Source organism: Fukomys damarensis, unplaced genomic scaffold (genome assembly GCF_012274545.1).
Source record: "Fukomys damarensis isolate Sample0158 unplaced genomic scaffold, DMR_v1.0_HiC HiC_scaffold_30, whole genome shotgun sequence".
Classification (NCBI taxonomy): domain Eukaryota; kingdom Metazoa; phylum Chordata; class Mammalia; order Rodentia; family Bathyergidae; genus Fukomys; species Fukomys damarensis.
This window is the reverse complement of record NW_022900942.1, coordinates 63812777-63839054: the sequence shown is the minus strand read 5'-3', so window position 1 is coordinate 63839054 and position 26278 is coordinate 63812777. Positions and strand designations below refer to the sequence as shown.

Here is a 26278-nt window from a genome sequence, read left to right as displayed (position 1 = left end):
TGTGGGTGGAGATTTACATTAGGACAGCCAGTGAGGAGCTCAGTATGGCTGTTCCTGGAGAACAACAGACAGACTTGCCATTTGATCCAGCTTCAGTGCTTCCTGGGGTACCCTGAGGGAACGGAACTCAGCGTACCGTGAAGATGCCTTCATACCCATGTTCACTGCAGCAAACTCAAGATACAAGGTGTGGAGCCAGGCTAGGTGTCTGGGCACGGGTGAATGGATCAAGGAAGTGCGGTGTGTGTGTACCCAGGGCGTCATTGTTCAGCCATAAAGAAGAATGAATTCATATTGTTTGCAGGAAAATGGATAGAACTAAAAAAAAAAAAAGTGCAAGGGAGACCACTATGCTATGTTAAATAAGCCAGATTTAGAAAGATAAATATCACATGCTTTCTTTGCTATTTTTCTTTTTCTTTTCTTTTCTTTTTTTATTTTTTATTTTTTATTTTTTTATACCAGGGATTGAGCTCAGGACCTTGCATTTGCCAGGCAGGAGAGGTGCCATTGAACTAAATCCCCAGCCCTAGTTTTCTTTACTATTAACAGTCTAGTGGGGAAAATCACAGGAAAATAGAAGGAAAGCTATTAGAAAAGAGGCAGGGGATAGGATAGAAGTCACTGGAAGAGCAAAATTCTGAGGAATATGAATGATGTCATCTGAGCAGTGTATTAAAAATAAGAAATCACAGCTGCATAGGTTCATACAAGACTGTTTACAAATGAGAAACTGGCCAATACACCCTGTAATACCAGTAAGTTCAGGGAGATTAAATAACAAGTTTATATCGATAGGTGTGGGAAAATATGACAAAAGTTGATAGGTGTTCCTGGTAAAGCATTTTTAGCCAACAGAAATAAAAAGAAATTCCTTGCAGTGATCCATGGGACCTACAAAAGAAGCTCCCACCAATTTTGACAATGTTGGGATAGCAGCATCATTTCCATTGAAATGGGGAACAACACTTACCGCTGTGTCTCAGCCTTTTACTCTTTCTTTAACCAGTATGGAAAAGTAAATAAGTAAATAAATAGAAGGTAGGATTTGAAAAGAAGACAGACTGCCATGTTGGGGAAGTATATTGTGGTGTTTGGAGGATCCAAAAGATTAATTATTGGAATCCATAAGAGAAGTCAGTAGGTTTTCTGAATTTGAAATAAATATCTAACATTAAAAGATCATTCATTTTTATAGACAAACAGCAAACATTTGGAAAGTACAATTTAAGGGTAAAATTGCCTTTGCTGTGATGTGAAGTATCTTAGAATATATTTATTTAAAGATGTATTATACATTTTAAAACTTATTCAACTTTTTAAAAATTAGAAGGAACTTAAATATATGGAGAGAGAGACCATGGTCATAAAAATGAAGAATAAAATATGTAAAGATCTAATACTCACCAAGTAAATCTCTAAAGTCAGTTGTAAACAAAATTCTATCAGGCTTTTTTTTTTCTTTTTTAAATCTGATTTTTGGATTCTCAAATCTACATAGGATTTCCAAGGGTCAAGATTAGCTAAAAGGGCTGGGGATTTCACTCAGTGGTTCTGCTGCCTGCCTCACAAGCTCAAGGTCCTGAGTTCAATCCCCGGTACAAAAAAAAAAGGAAAGAAAAAGATTAGTTAATAAAAAGAATAAGATGGAGAGACCTGCTGTTCTATATAGTAAGATTTATAAAGCATCAGTATGAAAGATGGAGAAATAGACGAAAGTCAAATAGTCCAATGGAATCATATGTAGAGATTTGATTTATGACAAAAATGTCCTGAAAAGGCAGACTTTTCATAGCATAAACCCGTGGCCATTCACTGTCTTGGTGGAAATCTGTGAAATCACACGCTTATCGCACATCACACACACAAATCAAAGTAGATTAAAGTCCTAACTGTAAAGTTTTCAAAAGACACCAGAGGAAAATAACTTCAGCTTCTGATGGAAAGCTCCACATCACCACAGAACATCAACTGGAAATGAATATATTTCACTGCATTAAAGCAAAAACTTCTTTCCACAGAGAGCCACTGATTTATCTTTTTAAGCCACAATGATATTAGCTGCCCCTATAAACGATCAAGGGGTGATGTCCAGAATACACACAGATGATAGGAAAAGGAGCCCAGTTCAACGGAAGAGGGGCAAGGAACTTATGAACATGTTTCATGAAAGGGGAACTGCAGCAGGAAATACATTTCTGAATGATGTTCAGTCTTACCAGTTAAGTTAATGTAAATTAAATCCGTGAAATATAATGTCATGCATATGAGGTTGGAAATTAAAAAAACAGGAGCCATACCAGGAACTCAGTAGGACGCTGGGCAGCCAAGGTGCTCCTTTGCCATTGAGGCTGTAGATGTGTGCACCTTCTTTGGAGAGCAAATTGGAAATATTTATTGATATTTATTGACTTGAGTAAGCATGTGCACTACAACCCAAATACCTACACCTGGGACCATCCTGATCCTAGTGCTATCAGAATGGGTTAAACATTTGGATCTATTCATTAACAGGGACAAGACATAGCAGTAAAATATAAAGCTACAGATAGAGGCAACGATACAAGTTTGTGGTTAAATATTAGAGCAAAGCAAGGACGTGACCGAAACTTTAGGAGCTTGTCTGCTTTTAGTGGGAGCAGGTGATTACAGTGGGACCCTCTGGCGGTTTCTAAGATTTGACCAATGTCAAGTTCTTACATTGGTGTTGGTGGATTAACAGATTCGCAGACGAATTAACAGGCTCCGTTAGAAGAACTGGTGGTGGAGGAGCTTGATATTTATGAAAAGGTGACATAAAAATGTGAATACTATGTATCATTTTCACCGGGAAAAGCATTAAGTAGCTGAAAGCTCTCGCATCTTAAGCTAGTTAACTACTATGTCTCATATGGTTTATTCTTATTTCTCATTACCTCCTTGCGAGGAACTCTTAAAGTGCGATCTGCAATCCTAGCAGGTGCAGGTAATTCAAATTTGTTTGAGGGTAGCTCATTGGCAGTCCTGAGAGATGTTGCCTTCCATTCCTCCCTACCTCCGTCTCTCCTTCCTTCTCTCCTTCTTTTCTCCCTGTCACTCCTCTGACCAGAAGCCCAACAAATCTGACTTGGAGTTTCTGGCTCCAGCAGCCAAGGCTCCCGGTGACACAAGAATAAAGCACAAACAGTAGCTTCCGGTCCCATGGTCTGACAAACGCTTCTGAAGTCTGGGCTTATTTTTCTTCAGCTTCCTTTTCCTTGTGAAATATCACTGGGGGAAAAAAGACAGAACATCTGATCTTGTTCTTTGCTTCCTTCTCTATTTCCAGCCAACTGTTCTTGTTTTCTAATTAACCCCAACATGGGAAGAAGAGCCAAGATTCTCATGGATGGAAAAAATAAAAAAAGCCACAGAGACTAAAATTTTACCCAAGGGAAACTCATGTCTGGTTTAGGATTTAACATTTTTTTCTTTGTCCAATTCGTAAATAAAGCAAGGATGACTTGCTTTATGTTCCTCTGCTTCAGAGATGAGCCAGGGGTTTAGACGAGGGTGAGGAAGCCCAAGCTTGGAGGACATTTCAGAAAGGCTCAGAAATGGGCTTCAGATGCCATGCCTTGTGGCCATGGGATTCTCAGCAGGCTGTTGGGTACCAAGTCTCAAACTGGCAGGACTGGATTCATTACCGACCAATATGAATAGAGCAGAAAGCACAAAATTGGCTGAGAATTTCTATTACTGGACTCAACCGAAGACCGATTGTCCTTATCATGGTTTGTCTTGCAAAGTCCTGGAACCTGAAGAGGGACCTGAGGCTGATCCTTGGGTCCTTGGATGGACTTGTAGAGATGGGAAGGGAGTAGGGGAATGGAGAAAACGAGGCTGGGAAATGGACTTGGTGCAAAATCTCAAAATTGAATCAGCCCAGTGGTGGCTGGAAATTGGAGCCTCCACTCCCTCAGTCTCACTGCAGCACAATGTCGGCTCCATGTTTCACCCAGAGGGCCCGAGCGGGGGCCTGCTGTGCCTCCTCCTCTGCTGTCTCTTCCTGCTTGTTCATTCACTGCAGCAAAGTAGAAAATGCAGCAAAGGAGCCTGGAGCAAAAAATTAATGGGAACTGGGGAGGGAGGAGAGAACAGACTGGAAATCAGAATGCTACTGCAACTGTTAGCTACTTTGGAGTACTTAACTGAGTGTCTACAAGGAACAGTAGACCCTAAAGACCATGGTGAGCAAGCTGGGAGGACTGTCCCTTCTAGAACAGGTGCTGTGGTGCAGGGAGACGGGCAATACACACAGGGCGTCATTGCACCATAGGATCCCACCATTAGTGCACCCATTTTATAGGCGAGGAAACTGGCTGGCCAGGGCCTCCCAGTCGGTGGGCCCTGGCTGTTCCTACATTCAAAGCCCTGTCTCATTTACTATGAACTGAAGCCCAAACCACAGGAAAGCCCATATCAGCTGGGTGGGAGAAGCAGTGGAGATGCGAGGTTGTTCAGGAGGCAGGAGCTGGTCATGCAGGCCCTGAAGGCCATGGCAAAGTGAGGAGCTTTCCAAGTGTGCGGGGAAACTGCAAAAGAGCTCTGAGTAGGTGAGTAACATAGTGGATTTGCATTGGAAAGAGTTTACTCTGCCCACTGTTGGAGACAGGGGAGGAAGCAGAGACAGAGTTGCAATAAGAAGATGATTTGACAAGGGACAAAAACTGGGAAGTGGGCAAGAGATGTTAAAATGTTTTTCATTTTGTGCAAGAAAGAAACCATCCCTGGGCTCACAGTGGGCCTTCTGTGTCCCACAGGCCAGCCGACAGCTGCAGGGAGTCTTGACGAGGATCCAGCTGAGGGTCGGGAATGTGCAGTTTGGGTCCCATTCCTGGGCCCACCACAGTGGACCCCAAGCAAGTGACTCTGAGCAATATTCTGTGCTGAGAAATATTCTTTTGTACTGGATGGCGTCACTGGTGAACTTTACTAAAGTTAACTAGGGCCAATTCCTGCCAACTCTTTCACAGAATTGAAAGGGAAGGAAAACTTCCAAACTCATGCTATGGACCAGCAGTAACCCTGTTACCAAAACCAAACAAGAACACAACGCTAGAAAAGAAAATGAAAGGCCAATATCCGTGATGTGCCCAGATGCAAACAGATCTCAACAAGAAGCTGAGCAAATGGACTCCCACAGCACACCTGAAAGGTCAGAAAGGCCAATATCCGTGATGTGCACAGATGCAAACAGATCTCAACAAGAAGCTGAGCAAATGGACTCCCACAGCACACCTGAAAGGTCTTCATCACGGACAAGTCAGTTTCAACCCAGGGATGCAGGGACAGATCGACATATATGAATCTAGAAATGTAATACACACAACACCAACAGAATGGAAGATAAAGATTGTGTGATCATTTCAACAGATGCAGAAAAAGCACTTGATGAAACTCAAATCCCTCCATGATATAAAGTCCACTGAAAAAAATGGCTCTTACCGCAACATAATAAGAGCGTATATGAAAGGTCCTGTTGAGGTCTCCTTCTAGAGGAGGGGACTCGGAGAGACGACCGCGGACACATGAATGACCAAAAGCTGATGGCTAATGGCAAAGTTTATTTCTAACCCCTGCTGTTCTATACTAGTTTCAAGGCCACACCACAGGCATGATCTCAGCAACTGGTAATAAATCTAAATCACAAGGAGGCATGGGTAAGATAAACAATCAGTCACAAGAAGGGACAGGCAGATATACACCGTTTAAGCTAAGCATATAACATCAAGATAAGACAACATCTGTTTATGACCAGAAGCGAGTGTAAACTGGGAACAAGAGCAAACACAGAGTTCAGGGGGTTGTTTGCAGGTCAAGGGATTTGGCTCTAGCACCTCACCTTCAGGACTCCTGTGCCCCGGTGAGAACCAGCATTCCAGGGCTCGGGTCAGCACTTCTGCCGCCCGTCCTTCAGTGCCCCAACCGGGTCCTCGGCCAATCTCATGTGGATCTGCTAGGGCTAAAAGTGCTTCTCTAAGACCAGGAACAAGACAAAGGGTTCTGCTCTCACTGCTCTTGAGCTGTGCCCCGGTGAGAACCAGCATTCCAGGGCTCGGGGTCAGCACTTCTGCCGCCCGTCCTTCAGTGCCCCAACCGGGTCCTTGGCCAATCTCATGTGGATCTGTTAGGGCTAAAAGTGCTTCTCTAAGACCAGGAACAAGACAAAGGGTTCTGCTCTCACTGCTCTTGCAACTAGGCAAGAGCAAGACATGGAAAATGGAGAGAATTTATTATTTCCCTTCATCTTCCCAGACCTTAAAATATTTCTCGGTGCTTAAACACTCTCAGAAATCTTTTTCTGACAGTGAAAACTCAGCCTGCCCTGTACAAACCTGGTAGACGTTGGCCATTTAATAAAAGTTTCATGAAGGACTATTTCAGAGACACTGGGAGTCTAGGAGAGCTCACACCATGCGTGGCCGCTGTCCTCATTATGGTTTTCCGAATTCCTTCTTAGGAGTTGGCTTGCAGCACCTGCCTGCTTTTCCACGCCGTGTCGACAGCCTCTGGGCTTCAGGAGCACAAGGAGACCTCAAGACCGCGCAGCTGTGGTACAGGACGGAGGGCGCGTCGGTACCCTACACCTTCTGCAAGACGAGTGCGCATCCTCACTTCCGCTGCGATGGAGCTGCCGAGATGGATGCTCCTCAGGACCACGGACATTGCGCTGAATTCCCAGCCGCTTCCCATCATTCCAGCAGGAGCGAATGTGTGAAATAGTTTGACGTTACAAAGGAGACGTCTTCAAACGTCAGAACCTTCTTCCAAGGGGAGTGGACAAGCTTTGTCCCCTCGGGCGAGGCTCTGGAGGTTCTTGGTATACACTCACTTCCTGCAGGGCCTCCGGATGGTTTTCAGGAAATCACTTGTCATAGAACTGCACTTGGCTCCTTCTCTGATGGAACGTGATGGCCGTGAGGACTGCGTGCTTCATTGATGGTGGATCCCAGGATGGGGCCCTCTTTGAAATCACAGTAGACATCGCCCTCCTGTCCTCCCGTACGCGTCCCTCTCTTCCTTCCATCCTTCCCTCCCCTGGTGGGTAAGAAGGGAGAACAAGTGTCTGATCTTGCCTGGGAGCTCAGAATCCTTTGTTAAATATGTAAGAGGTCTGACAATGCTGTTGGGTGATTGTTAACTTAGCGAGGACGGGAAACCTCACTGACTGTGTATCCAGCTTTAGAACTGGGAGCCCATGAACAAACTACAAAGAGCGTTTGAGGTTAGAAAGCACTGGTATTGCAGTAGTGACTTGAGGCGTGTTTGATAAATAAAACCATGCCCTTGTCATCAGTTTCCTTTATGCCCCAGCCACTGTCTGACACTGGGAATGGGGTCCCACATGGAACTATAGTCCCAGTCCCAATCCTTTTTAAGATTCTTTTTTTTGGTAACTGGGATAGAACTCAGGATCTTGGGCTTGCAAGGCAGGTGGATGACCACTGAGCTAAATCCCCAGCCCAATATGTTTTGTTCATCATGTTTACAGTACATGTGTACATTCCTTGTGTGGAGTTGGTACGTGAACAACTTAATTCCTTTCTTCACCCTCTTTCCCTCCCCTCCCCTCTCCCTCTTCCCTCCATTTCTTGATCCCCTTCTGTGTCAGTTACTTTTCTCTCATTACTGGCACAAAATACCCAACACCCAAAGTTAAAAGGGAAGGGTTTTCTCTGGCTTACAGTTCGCAGAGTTTCAGTCCATAGTCAGCTGGCTCCAAGGCAGGGACGGCAAACAAGCCTGGCAGAAGAGGAACAACATGGTGCACAAGGCAGCCACGGTAACAAGAGAGACTTCGCCGTGTCTCTCTGCCTCTTTCGTCCCATCCAGACTCCTGGGATTAGGGTGGTGCCAACCATTTGCTCAGGTGTAGCCACATGCCCTTAATCCAGCATCACACACCCCAGATTCAGCCACCTCTGACTGAAGGAGTCTTTGGGGGCCATCCAAACCCAAACCATAATGCTTCCCTTTGAGAAAGATTTATTTGTCTATTTCCTATTATCCATCTTTTATTTTGCTCTTTATACTCTGGGTAAATTAAGAGGCACCACGTGATAGCTTGTGTGTCTTCTTGTTTCACTTGACATTGTAGTCCCAAGGTGCATCTACTTTCCTACAAGTTCATCTTTCTTTATGGCACAGCTGCGCTGCACAGTGTGTAAATATCACCCTTTTCATCCATTCATCTGTCGATGGGCATTTAGGCTGCTTCTGGAGTTCTGGTTTCCTTCCCCCAACACACACACACACACACACACACACACACACACACACACACACAGACGCACATATACTCTCCACACCAGGGACTGAACCCAGTGCTGTTATTCTGAGCTACATCCATAGCCCTCATTTTATTTTTTATTTTGAGAAAGAGTCTCACTATGTCACTAAGTTGCCCAGGCTGGACTGGCCCAAGACCCACCTGCCTCAGCCTCCCAGCCTGTATGCCCAGATTTAGGCTTTTTTTTTTCCAAGTATTATTTTTAGAGCCATTCTATGTTCACAGAAAAATTGAGAGAAGAGTACAGAGGTCTCCCCCTTGCCCTCTGACCTCACTGTTGCACAGTGTTCCCACAGCTGGCACCTGCAGACCCTGGGACACTTGTTACAATCTATCTATAACACACCCTACACACCCAGAGCCTGGAGTTCTCGGTGGGGCTCATGCTTGGCGGTGTGAGTCCCCTGTGTCGGGCACCTGCAGGATGACCAAGCTCATGGATTAAAAATCTGTCCCTTTCCTGGCTGTGTGATGGGGTCTCACTTTCATGGGTCAGAGGTTGTCCCTGTGCGTCGGGCTGTTTCTGGACTATTTTCTCAGTCATTTTCTCTATCTCTATAAATATCACCTTAATTATAGTGGCCTTAGAACTGGTACTGAACATTAGGTCCTTCTTATTCACTGTCCTTTTTCAATGTTGCTCTTGCCTTTCCTGTCCTGAAGACCCAGGTCGGTGTGCAGGTCAAATGGTCCTTCTTCTCTGGGGTTCTGCCAGCCCCACTCCTGTGGCTTCCCCAAGGTACTGGGCACATTCGGTGATGCTCTGAAACAGCCCCAGAGCTCTGCCAGGCAAAGCTTTGCACACTTGCCTGCCATCCCGCCGAGGCTGGAGGAAGGGTTTTTCTTTCCCACCTGGCCTCTCTGACGTCTGTCTCTCCAGTCCCCATGTTCCATCTCATCTTGTCCTATAGGAGACTTTAATACAGAAGCCTGTGTGGCCCATGGGAGTGGCTTTCTGGGTTCTGAAAACATGGGCCTAGCCACGGCCACAGTGGGCAGGGTGAATCTGGTGCCCGGTGTCCGATCTGCCGGGTGTGGCGGGTGCCAGTGGCGTCGCTCAGCTGTGACAGAGGTCTTCCACACTGAGGCTGCGGTGCCTCTCACAAGTCAGATCTGTGTCGTGGTGGATTCAGTGCTGCTTCTGGTTTGGCTGTGGTGCATGGGGAACAATGTATGAAGCTGGGGCCTCAGCATTACTTTCCTGCCTGTGTGGGCAGCCGGATGGCTGTGTTCACCACGCGTGTAGGCGGGGGAGGCTCACATCTGGTCCTGTGGGAAAATCCGCTGTAGTTACGGAGCTAAGGCTGTCAGCTCATCATTAAGGGACCAGAACCGAATTCTCTGTGTTCCGTGTGTGGGTGGCTGACGGATGGGGACGAGACGGTCCTTAGGGTCCAGGCCTTCGGAGGACACGGGTGTCTGTGCTCCCTGCTCCCACTAGTCAGCTGGTAGCAGTGCCCTCCTGGCCAGGGTGACTTTAATTGCTACACATAGCATTCAGGACACCACCTCTTCCACCTGGTCTGGGTGATTTAGGAACAATCACTGTCCAGATTCTGCCTCAGCGCAAGAACACTGACCTTTTCCACAACCCTCCCCTGGGACACAACAGGACTAATGAGGCAGCAGTAAATGGCACTTGGATTCCCGCGGAGGAGGAGAAGTTGAGGTCCATTTCCATCAGGAGGCGGTTCCCATCCCTATCGCTGGTGCAAGCACAGTTCTAATGTCCTGTCACCTCGTGAATGTCAGGGTTTATCTGGGGCATTTAGGGTGTAAAGCTGTTAAATCGATTAGCCATCTTCTGTGAAGTATGAAAATGGTGCTGGAAGCCCTAGTTAGGCGGGAGGACATTTGTAACATTTAAAACTAAGCATTTACAATGGGGCGGAGGGGTCGTGGAACTGGAGTAGCTGGTGCCCGGAAGTGAATGGTGCGACTCCCAGACATAGGCAGCTGGTTCTGCACTCGGTGCCTGCGAAGGCTTCGTCTCCCAGGATTTTCTCAGGTACAGACCCTTTCAGTGAGTGCCCTGAACACCAGCTGGTGTTCTCCGGGCCCCAGGCTAACTTACGAGATCCTGTTCCGTACCCAGTGTTCCGTCCAGGCAATGGGCTCAATGGGCCTCTTCCTGCGGTGCTGGGTTCTCACCTCAGGAGCCAGCGCCAGGCTAAGCCACAGGGGTTCAGCTCAGCTCTGCGCTGCACGCTGGCACTCGAGGGCCGCTTGCTCGGGGGACGGTGCTGTGAGGCTGTAGAAGGCAGAATAAGGGCCCCTGAGTGCAGGCAGAACCTTGGCCGGCAGCCCTCTGGGAGCAGGGGCCATGAAGAACCAGAGAGAGTGCAACAGGTCAGGAATGAGCGGGTGTCAGCCAAAGCCATGGGCCGGGAGAATCTGGGGCAGCCAGAGAACTGCTCGAGGGAGGCTCACAACAGAGGGCCCTGAGCCCAGTCGGTGCCACAGCTGTGTCAGATCCTTCGGTTCCTGAACTGTTCTGCGAAGATCAGCTAAGCAGTTGGCGATGACACCAGCGCCCCTGTAGTCCCTATTCCACCCCCCCCCGCTTCAGTTGTGGCTCAGGGGGTCACCGTTGCCTGGAGGCTGTATGACATCTTGTTTTGCTTTTCCTGTCTGTTAAGTGCTCTGGGTGGCTTTGTCCTTGCCCTTACTCCTCTCTTCCTCGGTGACCGCCAGCTGTCGCTCTGTCCCACGTCTTCCACGGCAGGGGAAAGAGTGGCAGAGGACAGTGAGGGGTAGACGCACAGCCAGCGTTCACAAAGCCGACCTTCCAGGTGCGCTAGGGTCCTCCAGGCACAGCCTGGCACGCACAGCCTCTGGCTGTTGGATACATTTATATTCATAAAGGTTGGATGAGGACGTGATCGTTTAGTCTGAACATTAGGTCACAGGTAAACTTAGGACAGGGCTTTTATCTCTATTATTAAAGAGTCTGCTTACTTCCACCCCTAGACTCAGCCTTGCTGTGTCTCATCATAGCAAAATATCTTCACAGCAGGGCTGTTTTGGAGTTAGAGGGAAATGTTCTTTCCCGAACCAAGCGAGCACCTTCAGCACGTTTGTCTGCACACTCACACCGTGTGGAGGGAGCAGACGGTACTCACTCAGTAACCAGAGCCACCCCACTGCCCTTTTCCATGTACCCCTGGCCCTTCTATGAGAATCATTTTTTAAAAATCCATAATTATCTTTCCCTCTAGCACTAAAAGCTCGCTGAATATCAATAGGGCCTCTGGCTATCCAGCTTCTGGAAATATTTCCTAGCCGCCCTTGTGGCTGGGGTGGCCTGGTGGCAAGTTTCCTGCAGCGGAATGTGAGCAGAGTGACACTTGTGGCATCTGTGACAAGGGTTGGAATGGAAATTGCTGGCTCTTATTTTCTCTTTCACTTCCTTTCAGCGCCGGTATGGTTATTGGTGTCCACTTCATTCAGGCAGATGAGGGTCAAACTGCCGGGACTGGCAGGACAGTAAGAAAGTCATCAACGAAGCAAGCCACCCCACACCATAGTACTTCTGTCCTCTTGCAAAAGAGAGGGCTAGACAGGCTGTACCTGTGAGCTTCTGGGTGAGACAGCTTCGTCCACAGCCCAGTACCCAGGGTTGGACACTCACCGAGTACTCCCACTATGGCAGGAACCGCACAGAGCGGAATGGGTCTTATGTACTTAACCCTCACGCGAGCACCCTCAGTAGGTACTGACTGCCCAGTTCACAGGTTGTGACCCAGCTCAGAGAGCGAGGCGTCTTGTCCAAGGTGGTGCGACTGCCCGTGGCAGGGAGGACCCCAGCTCACCTTCCACGTGTGTCCAATTGCACTTCTTAGTTCCCGTCCACCTCACCTGTGTCTGCGGATTCCTGCCCGCTGCTGTTCACTCTCCCTCTACAGAGAATGTTCGAAGTGTTCTTCTCTGCCACCTTGACCTTTTACGCCTCACTGCCTGGATTGTTATAGATGGCTTGTTTCATTCTCTTTCTCTGCATTGTGCTTTGTTCCGGATAAGCTAACCTTGCATTGTTCCTAGATGGCAAATCTCCCACGGAGTGGACAGAAATGTAACGCGAACGTCTAAAGGGCTAAGAGCGGGCCGGTTCTCCAGAAGGACTCACTACTCTCTTATGTGATTGATACCCTTCCCATAGGTCTATAGATTTGTTGTTAAGGGATCGATCCTGGTGAAACGTCCCTCCCCCAGTTTACAGTCGCTGTCACGGTAGCAATGTAGCTGGAAAAAAAATGATTGGAACAAGGAACAGCGCTCCGTCTGTTTGGCACCCTAAATGTGAACAGCTAGGCTCTAAAATCTTCAACGCCGAACTTTGGTCAGTGTTGACCAAATTGTGACAGGGTTAACTTTACTGCCTAATAGTAGGTGATCCAAATCAGAGGCTGCCCTCGACAAGGTATGCTGTGCTTCCTGACGCAGAACCCCGGAGGTGGGCAGCTGGGGACTGACAGACACGATGACTGCTTGACCACTGGGATCTCAGCCTTCTTCTAATCTTTTCCTTCAGCTTCTACTCTCAGGGTTCCCTTGGGGCTACGAGAGCCACCAGGTCGGAGTGACAGGCACTGGAGCAGGGAGAGATTGAAGGCTTTGTGGGTTCTCTGCCTGCCCTCTTCTGAAGCCCTTTCCAGATTTCACTAATAAACTTCCCCTTCTGTGGAATGGTCATAGCTCAACAATACCTAGTTACATAGTTGCCCAGTAGGACCAACAGGGAGTGCTAAGTACTGTTGAGTAGACTTGCCTTCTAATGAGAAAATTCCTGCCAATGTAGATGAGTCATGGACACATTCCCAACACCTATGGGCCCCAGAGCCATACTTTCTTGTTGTTGCTGTTGTTGTTGTTGTTGCTGTTTTGAGACAGGGTTTCACTATGTAGTTGAGACTGACCTGGAACTCACTATGTAGCTCAGGCTGGTCTCGAATTCACAGAAATCATCCTGCCTCAGCCTCCCAAGTGCTGGGATTACAGGTGTGAGCCACCACGCCTGGCTATATTTTTTAATAAATACATTTTGATTGGAGCAAAGCCAAATGATCTCACCGACTCATTGTCTACGGCACCGTCTGACCCACCAGCCTCCTGTATCTGCTGTCTGGTCCCAGGGGAGAAGTTCATCACTCCTGTTCTAGATCTCAGAAGACAGCTTCTCGTGAGTGGCTTCAGACCCTGTGACCCATCATGGGGCCAAACTTGACATGGATTCAGGGACCAACTGTGTTCTTCCCCACCAGGGTTACGTCCATGTCAAGCATGTGTTTGGCTGCGAGTAAAATCTGATCAGTGATGGAATGAAGTAAAAGGGATTTATTTTCTCCACACGTATGGTCCAGGGTCGGAGCTGATGTTCAGTGATGTCTTTGAACCCAGCCTTCTTTCTCCCTCACGATGCCTGGAATGTTGGCACCCAGCTCCCTGCTTCTGGTGCACAACGGCTGAGTGTTGGGAGTCCTGCGTGGGCCTTCCATGCAGGGGAAAGTGCACGGTGCAATGGGCCAAAGAAATGAGACTGTCGCTTTCTAAATGCCTTCTCATAGGCCAGCAGTGGCAGGACTGGGCTACCCCAGACTGCTGGGATCAGGAAGCCGGAGATGCTGCTGGAAATGAGGAAGGGGTGACAGTAGCAGTCAGTACCTGTAACCTTGGGCTCCTGGAAGCTACCTGGGCCCCTGCAGCCCCCTCTCAAGCCTCATCCTCCTTCCACCTCTCTCTCTTCCCTACCTGTGCAGTTCCTGGCATTAATTTCTCTTCTCTGCCCCCCTCTTTCGTCTGTTTGGCCAGGTGAGAAGCCTGGCAGTGAGCCGGAGGAGGTGAAGCTGCAGACGGCCAGCAGGCAGATCGTGCAGACGGCCATCCTGCAGGCTGTGCAGCAGGTCTCCCGGGAGAACCGGCGGGCGGACGCCAGAGCCAGCGACAGCCGGGGTCACCGCCAGCTGGGTGTGCGGGAGCTCACCAAGAAGTACGACAAGAAGTAGCAGTGGATGTAGCTCTTGTCACACGCCATTTCTAGCCTGCCTGTTAGTGTAGGACACGCTGCCAAATGTTGCCAGTAAGGAAACCAAAGTGTCCTGGACGCCCAGCTGTAGGATGAACTCACACCCACCCCTGACCGAGAGGCACTGTTTTGCAGAAGTGCATTAGACATTCTGTTCACCCTGGCGCGCAGCCTCGAACGCGGCCTGGGTCAGATGTGACATGTGCGTCATGAAAGTAGGTTTGCAGCACAAATTTTGAGGTTTTCTTTTCTTTTAAGAGACAACTCTAAAGACTTGTTCATTTAGCTCTGCTTTTTAGGCACTCTCTGTGAATTCAGCCAGGAGGTTCATCCCCTTCTTTTCTTGTTTTCAAAAATACTGAGTACAGTTCTGTGTTCTTTATAAATATTTTAAAAAGATACAGGGGAAGGGTGAAGAAGTGGAGTTTTAGCCCCTTTCAAGTAAAGAACTGAAGGCTTTTATGTTATGCATTCAGGCCCAAGATCAAATTAAACAGAGACAAAAGCAAAGACAAATTCTAAGACCCAGTCCCTCCAGGGTCTCAAGCGTGTATTTATTTTACTTATGCAAGAGAGCAGTATAGGCTTTTCAAGAACTCAGGCTTTTCATCTCTCTTCTCTGAGTGGTTTCATAGCTGGAGTTTACCTCCTGTGCAGAGATCCTTCGGGAATAGTATGGGCTTCTTCTTTTTCCATCTCAAAGTTAAATACAATAAAGCAAGTGAGTGTCTGTGCATGAGTTACTATTCATTCAACTCTTCAGCAACCCACAGTGAACAACTAAAGTTCTATGTCTCTAAACTGCTCCCCTCCTGGACAGGCTCACCCTTGGGTCTGACTTTGCTGTGCAGCACACTTGGAAGGAGCTCTGGGGCCTTACTTGTCCACTGTGCCACCAGCAGGAGATGGATGTGTATTCGTACTTTACCAATGGGAGCTTGCCTCTGCCTGTGCACAAATTAGAATTTTTATTTTGCCATTATATAAAAATCATACAGGTCAGGAATAATGTTTAACATGGGAAAACCAGCTTTTCAACTCCCTGAAGTGTAAAAACAGAGTGGAAAGAGGAAAGTGACATTGTGGTGAAGGCAGTTGCAGAGATAAGTGTGGATATGTGCAAACAGATGTGTGCATGCATGTGAAAGTAGGATGACTTCCTGCTTCTCCCCAGTGCACATCTTCCTGGAGACTGATAGAATCTCAGTTCCTGTGCTTCACAAAAATTATTGAGTTGGTGACGTTGGGGGAGAATTTAACCTTTGTTACAAACCCGCAGGCTTCAGAGTATAAATATCTGCAGTTAATAGTTCATTTATTTTTTAAAGCAAAATATTGCCATATACAATACGAGTAATATTAAGATACGAGTGGAAAATTCCAATGTGTTCTGCTTTCCAGAATGGATACTATGGCTAACCTCAGATGAACAAGAAGGATTTCGCACTGTTAGACTGTGCTCCACAGTGCCTATGTGGAATAAATTAATTGAGGGAGAAGATGGGTGGGAGAGGAAGCAAAAGGGGCTAAAATTGAAATATTGTTTATCCAGAAATATTTTTAGCACACTTTGTGACAGTTGGAGAATGAATTTAAGTTGACCTAAAGTCGCATAGCAGAGGGGCATGATGTAGTGAGTGACAATGACGGTGTGTAGGGAAGTTGTTCAGGTGTGCTCACAAATGAGAAGGGGAATAAAAATAATTAAGATGTGCTAAGTTCCTGTACATCCTTAAGTTGAACGTAAACATTATGTGCTGGAAACACATCCTAATGAAAAATAAACAAATGTGAAAAACAAATGAACTGAACACTTGTAGCTTGCCAGTGATCTGAATACAACCAGCGTTGGTTTTTGCTGTCAGGAGGCAGAAACAGATAAACATGCTCTCCTTCCTCTCTCGTGTGAATGTATTAGTAAACTGCGGGCCCTTGGAAACATCTTGATGAAATGTTATTTATAAATAAAATATATCCTGCTTTGAATCACGTCGTTGCAAATAAGGTCTTTCTGCAGCCCGCTGCTTGACTCATTGGTGTGTGGCCCTGCCTGCTTATGGCACCTCAGTGCTTTGCAGTGGGGTCTGGGCTCAGAGCCCTGGATGTCAGGGTCAAGGCAAGCACTTCTTTTGTGGACCTGAACCATAACCATCTGAGGATGGTGCTTCCATCCTCAGGTCTGGGTGGGGGTGAACAGGTACTGAAGTGGCCTTCTGGTCTCAGCAAGGAGAGCTAAGTACATGTGGGGTTCACGTGTCCAGTAGGATCTTTCAGAGATGCAAAATCAGTAGGAAAAGAGAGATGTATTGATGATTTCTTGAGCGCATAGGGCGAGGTTAAGCTCTTCCAGCACTCAGTATGTAGATGCTAGATTGACAGAATCCGAAGAAAACGCAGTCATAAAGATACAAGCCTCTCAGTGTAAAGATGGAGGTACTGGGTTTTCCCAGGGGTCATGGATCTTCACTTGGCATAGAACAATGGTGGGTCATTATTATTATTACTATTGGTACTGGGGATTGGACTCAGAAGCTTGCCCTTGCTAGGCAGGCTTTGGAACCACTGAGTTAAATCCCTGGCCCAAAGGTGGGTTATTATTACCAGTTAGCACATAGCTTTTAGTATTTGGTATTTGTGGGAACATTTATTGAATGTTCTTTATCTCCCTGATTTGCTGCAAGGAATTATTATTATTATTTTTAAAAGTATTAATATTAGCCATAATATGAAAGAAAAATAGACAAAATTAGGTACATGTTATAATATATAATGTGGGGATATAAGCAGATGTCTTGTCACAATTTGAGAAACAACATGCTCATGTACAAGCTGGGTGAAAACAAATCAACTATCAAAAACATGTTCCCAAGTTCTGAAAATATTTACTAATATAAAATATAGCATCAAATTCAAAAATCTCTTTTGTTACACAGAATATACAGTATACACAATAATAATTTAAAACAAAGTGGTGGCAAAATCCTAATTAACAAAAAGTGATTGACAAAATTAAGTTTTTTAGTGGCTTATACCTCTAAATTATAAAGACTAAACAAAAACTACACAAATACTAACTCTACTTCAAAGTAAAAAATAGATTATAATTCACCATGCTTAAGACACTATGTATTATACTCAAAGATACACAAACATATCTATGTCAACTCAATATTTTTCTATTAAACACTGCAGATATTTAAGTGATTTACTAAAAAACAAATAATTATGTACTTTCAGATATCTCTATCTGGGATTTTATTTTTGGAAATTTTGCAGAGAAATAGTGACCTCAAGTTTCTGTATTAATTACTCCTACAGGTCTACTACCTAAGAAAAATTCACAGGATTTTCAAAATAGGCTTATATATAAAGTTTCTCCCCAGTGAGATTTCTTGCTTACAGAAAGCTCATGACTGGGCATTTGTTACTAAATGTTCTCATTATAGCTCACACCAGACTGAAGACATACCACAGGGAATTATACAGGGACAGCCGGCTCTGTGTGTTCAGCTGTTCATTTTTTGCTTTGCCTCTCTCCAGGGTAGAATTAAAAGACACCCTTTTATGTTATTTTGCTTTTCTGTAATCATCTAGCCAGTGCAGGTAGTACTGTAAATAGATACAGAGAATTTCCTGGCACCTGAGCATCATTTCCTTTATTTTCCTTAGTTCTTTAAAAAATAATTAGCTTCTCAGTCTTATTTTATGGTGAGATTTCAGGTTACAAGTAGGGAAATCAGATATTTAAAAGTAGTCATTGGATTTATGCCATTCAGGAATGAGTACTGGATTGTTTTCAAGTCTGTGTGAAAGAACAGTAGAGAAAAGAGGGCCCTTTGCTTAATCCACTGTGCAGACATCCTAGTAAGATGCAACAGAGAATGGAATCTCTGACAGAGTATAACTCATTTAGCATCTGTAGCCCTGGCCAGATAAAAAGATCAGACATGTGAGCACATTCTTCAGTTCATCTGAGGAGAAAGTAGAAATGCAATAATGTCTTTTCAGCATGGGAAAGTTTTCTGAACTACATGAGCACACATTGTCTCGTCTATCTTGTTGTCACAACCTCACAGTAAGCAGTAACTGGAGAAGATTGCAGTCTTCTTTTTCAGATAAACTCACACTGAGTTTCAGAAAATAGAAATACAACCAACAGGAGAAAGGGTCTCAAAACTTTGCTAGCATATCAATCAGCTCACGAGTTAAGAATATGAATTTTAAGATAATCTACGTTAAGCTGGAAGAATAAAACTGCTTAACTAAATATTTCCTGTATAACAAAATTTAACCAAAATAGCAAAGGTCATTAATAGAATTCATCAATTATTAATTCAACAAATACCAATAGAAAAGGCTCAATGCCATTAAACTAAAAAAGAGATAGCTGTATTAGTCAGCTTTACATTACTATAGCAAAATACCCAAGGCAACTATAAAAAGAAAAGAGGTTTTCTGCCTCATATTTCTGAAAGTTCAGCCCAAGTTTGGATGATCCAGTGGCTTTGGGGCTGTCTTAGTCACTTTCCCATTGCTGGGACAAAATACTCAATGCTCACAACTTGGGAGAGGCTTATTTTGGGTCATGGTTTTAGTCCGTGGTTGGTTAGCTCCAAAGTAAAAACAGGATGAGAGAGGGGCATGATGAGAAAAGGTGTTCAACCCATGGTGACCAGGAAGCAGAGAGAGAAGGGAGGAGCCAGGGAGGGAAATATATGGCTCAAGTGACCCCTCCTCCAACAGGTCCCACGGCATACTCAGCCATGAAATCATCAGCCCCTCCACTCACCAGCAGCACTGCTCTGAGGACCAAGCTTTCAGCACACGGCTGTGGGAGATACTTATTCCAACCCAACCAGCGGCTATGGAAAGAAAGAGCAACATCACGAGGGAACACAATAGGAGATCACAGTAGTGCAGGGGAAGTCACTTAGCTGTGTGTCGTTCCTCAGAAACCTTATGGCCCTAGACTTTGCTTTTGGTAAGCTGAAAGACTGTGTCTTGCTTAAATGTCTTTTCATTTCTATTATTATTGTTGGTACTGTCCTTGGATTAATTCCTGGGTTGATACTTCGATTTTCCAGATATAGCTGGTCTTTAGGTTTTGAGTCCCTAATGACTCTGAGGCAATCTCATTTTCATTATACCAGGAAGGATAATGGATTAGATCAATCACAACACTAGCCCAAGTGATGCAATCAACAACAACAATTGAATCAAGCATGGCTTAGAGAATGACAATTTGTAGTAGTTATTAATATATCACCTTTAACCATGTGAAAAATATCAAAATCAAGGACTAGACCAAAATATGTTAATAGTGAAAATATTGTTCAGTATAGTAACTTTACCTTTCGGATGGGGACTTGGAGTAAGGTCCTCTTACTCTTCTTCACTTCTGCTTTATATTTTGGAGCTCAGGACAATGGTGTTTAAGACACCCCATGCCTCTGCAGTGTGGATCCTGGCACAGGCCCAGCCAGGAGTCGGGGGGAAGCAGCACCCTCAGGTGCCTGCACAGCTCTGGTCCTCACTGGTCTGTGGTGGCTGGGAGGCATAGATAGGGGTGGGGCCAGAAATGAGGAAGAAGAGTCTGAGAATCACCCACCTGAACACCCTGAACTGATAGCAGAGGAAGTAACAAAACAGACGAAGCAGATGAGGCTCTAAAAAAATTCAAAACAGAAACAATTTCCCAGAGAACTATACAGATGATGAGCAAGATGAAAGATATGATTCGTTTCTAGAATAGAAACAGATAAAAAAAAAAGATGAATTCAGGAGCATGATGGAAGCCATGAATGCTCAGGATAGGAAAGAAATGGAAACTATGAATGCCCAACATAGGAAAGAAATGGAATGCATGAAACAGACTCAAACTGATATCCAGGAGATTAAAAACTCTGTTGAAAGTACACATAGCAGAGTGAACCAATCTGAAGATAGAATATCAGATATAGAAGACAGGATGGTGACCATGATAAATCAATACAAAATCTCCTAGAAGATGCAAAAAAGAATAATATAAGATTGATAGGAGTCCACAAAAAAGCAGGAGAAAGTACAAATGACATAAAAAAAGACTGTTCACAGAGTTAAAGACAGAAAACTCCCCAAACAGAGCAACAGAATTTCACATACTGTTAAGTAAGGGATACGGGGCTCCAACTAGCCATGATAAAAAAAATCTACACCTGCACATATAATAATCAAGATCCCAGAAGCCTGACAGAAGTACAAAATACTACAAGCAGTTAGAGAAACAAATCACATGCCAAGGAAACCCCATCAGAATCACAGCAGACTTTTCAACACAAACTCTCAAGCCAAGAAAAGCCTGGAGTGAGGTATTTTAAACCCTAAAAGAAAACAACCTCCAATCTAGACTGCTGTATCCTGCAAAACTATCTTTCAAAATTGATGAGGAAATAAGATACTTCCAAGACAAAGAACACCTGAGAAAAATTCATGAATATCAAACCAGCACTCCAGACAACTCTAAACAATATCCTAGAAAAAGAAAATGAAGGTCACAATTCCATGAGGCTCAACAGAGCAAATCCAGCAGGCAAGGCAAGAAATTAAAGGGAGAGGGGGAAAATTAAAAATAGCCAACAACAGGAAAATAACATGATAATGATGTTAATACACATCAGTTATAGCCATCAATGTTAATGGCCTCAATTCACCAATCAAAAGAAATAGACTGGCAGAATGAATTAAGAAGCAAAATCCGACAATATGCTGTATACAAGAAATGCACTTAGTTAAAAAAGAAACTCATAGACTGAAAGTTAAAGGATGGGAAACAGTTCTTTGTGCAACAGAACCCAGAAAAAAAGCACGGGTAGCTGTTTTATTCACAGACAAAGTAAATTTCAAACCAAAACTAATTAAAAGAGACAAGGAAGTTCACTATATTCAAGGGAACAATCCAAAAAGAAGAGACGACAATTATTAATATATGCATCAAATACTAATGTCTCCAACTATACAAAATATTAAAGGACATGAAAAACCAAATAAGCACTAATACAATTGTAGTGGGGGACCTTAATACCCCAGTGTCACAAATAGACATATCATCTAGACAAAAAAATCAACAACCCATGGGTTGCCGAGGAAATTAAAGAAGAATTTAAACAATTTTTACAATTTAATGATAATGTCAGTACAACATACTGTAACTTATGAGATACAATGAAAGCAGTTCTGTGTAGGAAGTTCATAGCAGTGAATGCCCACACTAGGAAAACAGAGCGAGTTCAAATAAACAACCTAATGCTGAATCCTAAGCTCCTAGAAAAAGAAGAGCAAGAGAAACCCAAAGCTCATACAAGGGAGGAGATTGTAAGGATCAGAGCACAAATCAATGCAATGGAGACTAAGAGAATGATACAAAAAATTAAAAAATTGAAGAGTTGATTTTCAAAAGAATAAATAAAATAAAAACCCTTAGCCAACCTTATCAAAAGAAAGAAAGAAAAGGCTCAAATCCATGAAATTAGGAATGAAAGAAGTGAATCAACAGATCCAGCAGAAATCCAGAGGATCATCAATACCTACTTCGAGAAACTGTACTCCAATAAAATGGAAAACACAGAAGAAATTGATACATTTCCAGATACATATGAATGAATGAAGAAGATACAAAAATTCTAAACACCCCAATTACAATAGCTGAAATTGAAAATGTAATTAAAAATTTACCAACAAAGAAAATCCCTGGTCCTGAAGGCATCATTGCTAAATTCTACAAGAAATTTAGAGAAGAACTATTGCCACTAGTCTTCAAACTTTTCAATGAAATCGAAAGGAAGGAATACTTCCAAATTCATTCCTGGAAGCAAATATTACTTTGATTCCAAAACCAGGGAAAGACCCAACTGAAAAAGAGAATTATAGGCCAATCTCCCTAATGAACATAGGTGCAAGAATCCTCAGTAAGATACTGGCAAACAGAATAAAGAGTGTCATCAAGAAGATCATACACCCTGACCAAGTTGGATTTATTCTAGAGATGCAAGAATGGTTCAACATACATAAATCAATAAATGTAATACAGTACATCAACAGAATCAAGGACAAAAACCATATGATCATCTCAATAGATGCAGAAAAAGCATTTGACAATATTAAACACCCAATCTTGATAAAAACCCTGCAGAAAATTGGAATAGATGGACTTTATCTCAACTTGATAAAGGCTATCTATGAAAAACCAACAGCCAACATCATATTAAGTCAAAAACTGAAATCCTTCATGCTAAAATCAGGAAGAATACAAGGATATCCACTATCACCACTCCTGTTCAATACAGTTCTGGGAACATTAGCCACAGTAATTAGACAAGAGAAAGAAATAAAAGCAACAGAGATAGGAAAGGAAGAAGCTAAACTGTCATTATTTGCTGAAAATATGATACTCTACATAGAAGACCAGAAAAACTCTGCCAAAAGACTTCTAGACTTAATTGCCAGATTCAGTAGATCAGCTGGATACCAGGTAGACACTCAAAAATCAATAGCCTTCTTGTACACAAATAACACTCACTAAGAGTGAAATTAGGGAAACAATCCTTTCACAATAGCATCAAAAATACCTACAAATCAGCCTAACAAAGGAAGAAAAAGACCTCTACATTGAGAACTATAACATAAAAAAAAGATTGAAGAGAATATAAGAAAATGGAACAATATCCCTTGTGCCTGCATAGGAGGAATCAATATAGTGAAAAAGGGCATACTTCCAAGACTGCTATATAGATTCAATGCAATCCCGATTGAAATCCCAACAGTATATTTCATAGAACTAGAAAAAACAATAAAAAATTCATTTGGAACCAGAAGAGACCTAGAATAGCAAAAGTAATTCTAGGCAACAGAGACATGGTAGGGGGTATCACAATCCCTGACTTGAAACTATACTACAAAACCACTGTGATAAAAACTGCATGGTACTGGGAAAGAAACAGATCTGAGGATTAGTGGAATAGATTAGAAGATGCAGGAAAAACTTTAGAAATACTCAGCTACCTCATCTTTGACCAACGTGCCAACCATCCTCACTGGAGGAAAGATAGCCTCTTTAATAATAGTGTTGGAAAAACTGGATTTCAACCTGCCCAAGATTAAAACTAGACCCCTATCTTTCACCATGCACTAAACTAAAATCCAAGTGGATTAAAAACCTAAGTATTAAAACAGAAACAATAAACTTGCTAGAAGATAAGTTAGGTAGAACTCTTGAAGATATCAGCATAGGAAAAGACTTTATGAACCTACATTCTTTTGGGTTATAATTTTCACAATTGTGTTGTATTCATGTTACATTTAAGAAAAGACCTTGCTCTTTACCAATCCTTATGGCGATTCAAGATAAGTCATGTAAAGGTACAAGATCCCAGTGATGAATGTAACTGTATTGTATACCTAAAATGTACCAATAAACTTAATAAAGATAAAAAGAAGAATGTAGGTTGTCATATCTTGACAGCATGGAGATGTAACCGACAAAAAGCTGGCCATAGACAAGGGAATGACATCATGCTAACGACTCCATCTGTTAAAGGAAAGAAAATTTATATGACATTGAGTTGAACAGTTTAATTAACAAACTTAAAAGCGCCAATCTCTTATTAGATTTTATAAATCCTTTTCTAAACCTTAGAGAAATATACTAGAAAATAATATAATAAAGAAAAAGTTATTTACATTTCAGCAGTTCATTTAGTTTCTGCATAGTTTCTTTTCCTTTCATTACACTCAGAAGGAACTGAGTTATGTATATTTTTTCCACATCCTTTTACTTAAGAATAATTCCTTGAGGCCATGTGTATCCCATGACTTCTTCATTTTTCTGCTGAAGCTGACCAGGAAGAACATGTTCCATGTGAAGACCATGGTGATTTTCCCACCCCAAAATTAATTCTTTTGACCATTAATCTTTAGCCACAGTGGATCCATGGTCTAAGTAGTAAGAGAAGAACAGAATATTTATTACTATCACACTTCTCTGTTTTTAGAGCAAGCTGCTAGGGTGCAGTAGAGCCCTTGTGCTGATACCCCATAAGAGACTAATCAGGACTTTCGCCTGCACCTGACGCTTGTGTCTAAAGACCCATGAGGTGCACAGTCTTGCATGAAGGTTCCACGTCACTTGTGCAGTTGATGCTCTTCCTCTCCAGTCCATCTGTATATCTTTGGTGCCACCATTCCCCTCTGCACAGATGGTTTGTTGCTGCAAATAGCTGTCCCCTGTTACCTGTGGGCCCTTTCTACCTATAGCTGTGTGCTTAGCCTACAGAAGAGGCCAGCTGGAAGCACCAGGCAGTGAAAGCCGCAGGAGAGCCCTCAGACAACTCTGGATGGGCGCTGTGGCAGGGAAATGGAACCAGCTTTCTGCACAGTCTGCCCCAGCCAGATCCGAGCCATGGCTGGGGTCTTTCCAAGCGCAATCAAAGTAATAGAGTGTAAGTGGGCTAGGAAAGAAGTTTGTGGTGCGTTTTAATTTTATTACAGATGGCTTGGCTGTCTTGAAGTTAATTTATCTCAGTTCTGTTTTCTAAGGCAGTTAATTTATAGCCATTGCATCCACATAAATATAAAAAAATAGCACTGGGGGCTGCAGTATCAGGGACAGTGGCAGAAAAGGTATTTCCGGGACACACAACCTATGAATCCAAAGAGCTGAGGCTTGATCACACATTTCAAGCCCAATGCAGTGCCTTTCTTGCCAAAACTGAGTATTTTGGGCAAGTTTTGGGATAGAGTCTTCCCTTTACATTTATTTATGAGTTTGATTATGCTTTAAAAGTAAAGGTTGTCTTTTGAAATCTGGAAAAATAGATTCATATAGGTGTATTATAATTTGTTCCTGGATTTAAAGAACTCCACAGTTTACCAAACATAGCTGTGTTGTTGGATGCAAGGCATGGCTCTGAGCCAGTGCTCTGGGTTCCAGCTGCAGGAGTAGCACTGAAATCTCCTTGCACTAACCCTTCACAGCATGGCTCACAGTATCTCCATTTTAAATATTGTTTAATTTCTGTTTCTACAGCTGGACTATAGGCTTTGTAAAAACAGGTTATATCTTCCTTATTTAACCTGTAGCTCGATACAGCTTCAGCAACGGGTAAGCACTTGGGAACTGTGCATAGAATTGATGCATAAATTCTCTGTATGATATTAACAAGCTCCCTAACCTTGAACCTCAGTTTCCCCATCTGTGAAATACAGGTTGGTTGAGGTAATCATTAAGCTTCTTTCTCATTCTATCAGTAAGCGATTCTGTGTGTTTTGTACATTTTTGAGGTTTACTTTAAGCTTACCGTTGATAAATTTTTTTGAGTAAAGGTCTTGTTAAGTTGCCAAGTTGCCCAGGCTGGGCTCACATTTGTGAGCCTCCTGCCTCAGCCTCCCTTAGTTCTGAGATTATGCATCATTAAACCCAGCTTGATGGATTTTTACATGAGTAAAGTGGAATAAGCACCACCCAATAATTACAGAACATTTATACCACCCCAAGAAGTTTCTTATGCTCTTATCATTGTTAACACCCCAAAGCTAAACAATATTTTGGCCTACATGATAATAATTAGTTTTACTCATTTTTGAACTTCCTATAATTGGGATGATGTGTACACTCTTCCTTTTTCTTATTCTCCTCTGAAAATCATCTGAGAGATTTCATTAAACATAGGGATAAGGTGTTCTTTTTATTTACTGTGTATTTGATTATGTAAATAATCATGTAAATTATGTAAAAGTAGCAGTTTTGCTTCTTATTTTTCTAGTCTACCATTGAATATTAGAGCTACCTCCAATTTTAGTTATATCAATAAAGCTCCTTTAAATGTTTTGTTTGTTTTTGTAAATTTCTTTGGAAAAGTGCATGCCATCTGTTTTAGGTCAATACACATAAGTAAGATCTTCAGATCATAGTA

The 26278-nt window shown here is 43.4% G+C and overlaps 1 protein-coding gene across 3 annotated transcripts in view; it reads left to right on the top strand.

The window, feature by feature from the left end:
* Positions 1 to 16307, top strand: part of Akain1 (A-kinase anchor inhibitor 1) — a 46550-nt gene extending 30243 nt beyond the window's left edge. The window contains exons 1-2 of one of the 3 annotated variants that reach the window (XM_010638680.1): positions 6921 to 7023; positions 14120 to 16307. In XM_010638680.1, coding sequence (XP_010636982.1) covers positions 6933 to 7023; positions 14120 to 14313 — 285 coding nt within the window. In that variant the 5' untranslated portion in view covers positions 6921 to 6932 and the 3' untranslated portion in view covers positions 14314 to 16307. Of the gene's footprint in view, positions 1 to 6920; positions 7063 to 14119 lie in introns of those variants that run through there. The other 2 variants (XM_033757544.1, XM_033757545.1) reach the window with 2 other exon arrangements.
* The last annotated feature ends 9971 nt before the right edge of the window (positions 16308 to 26278 follow it).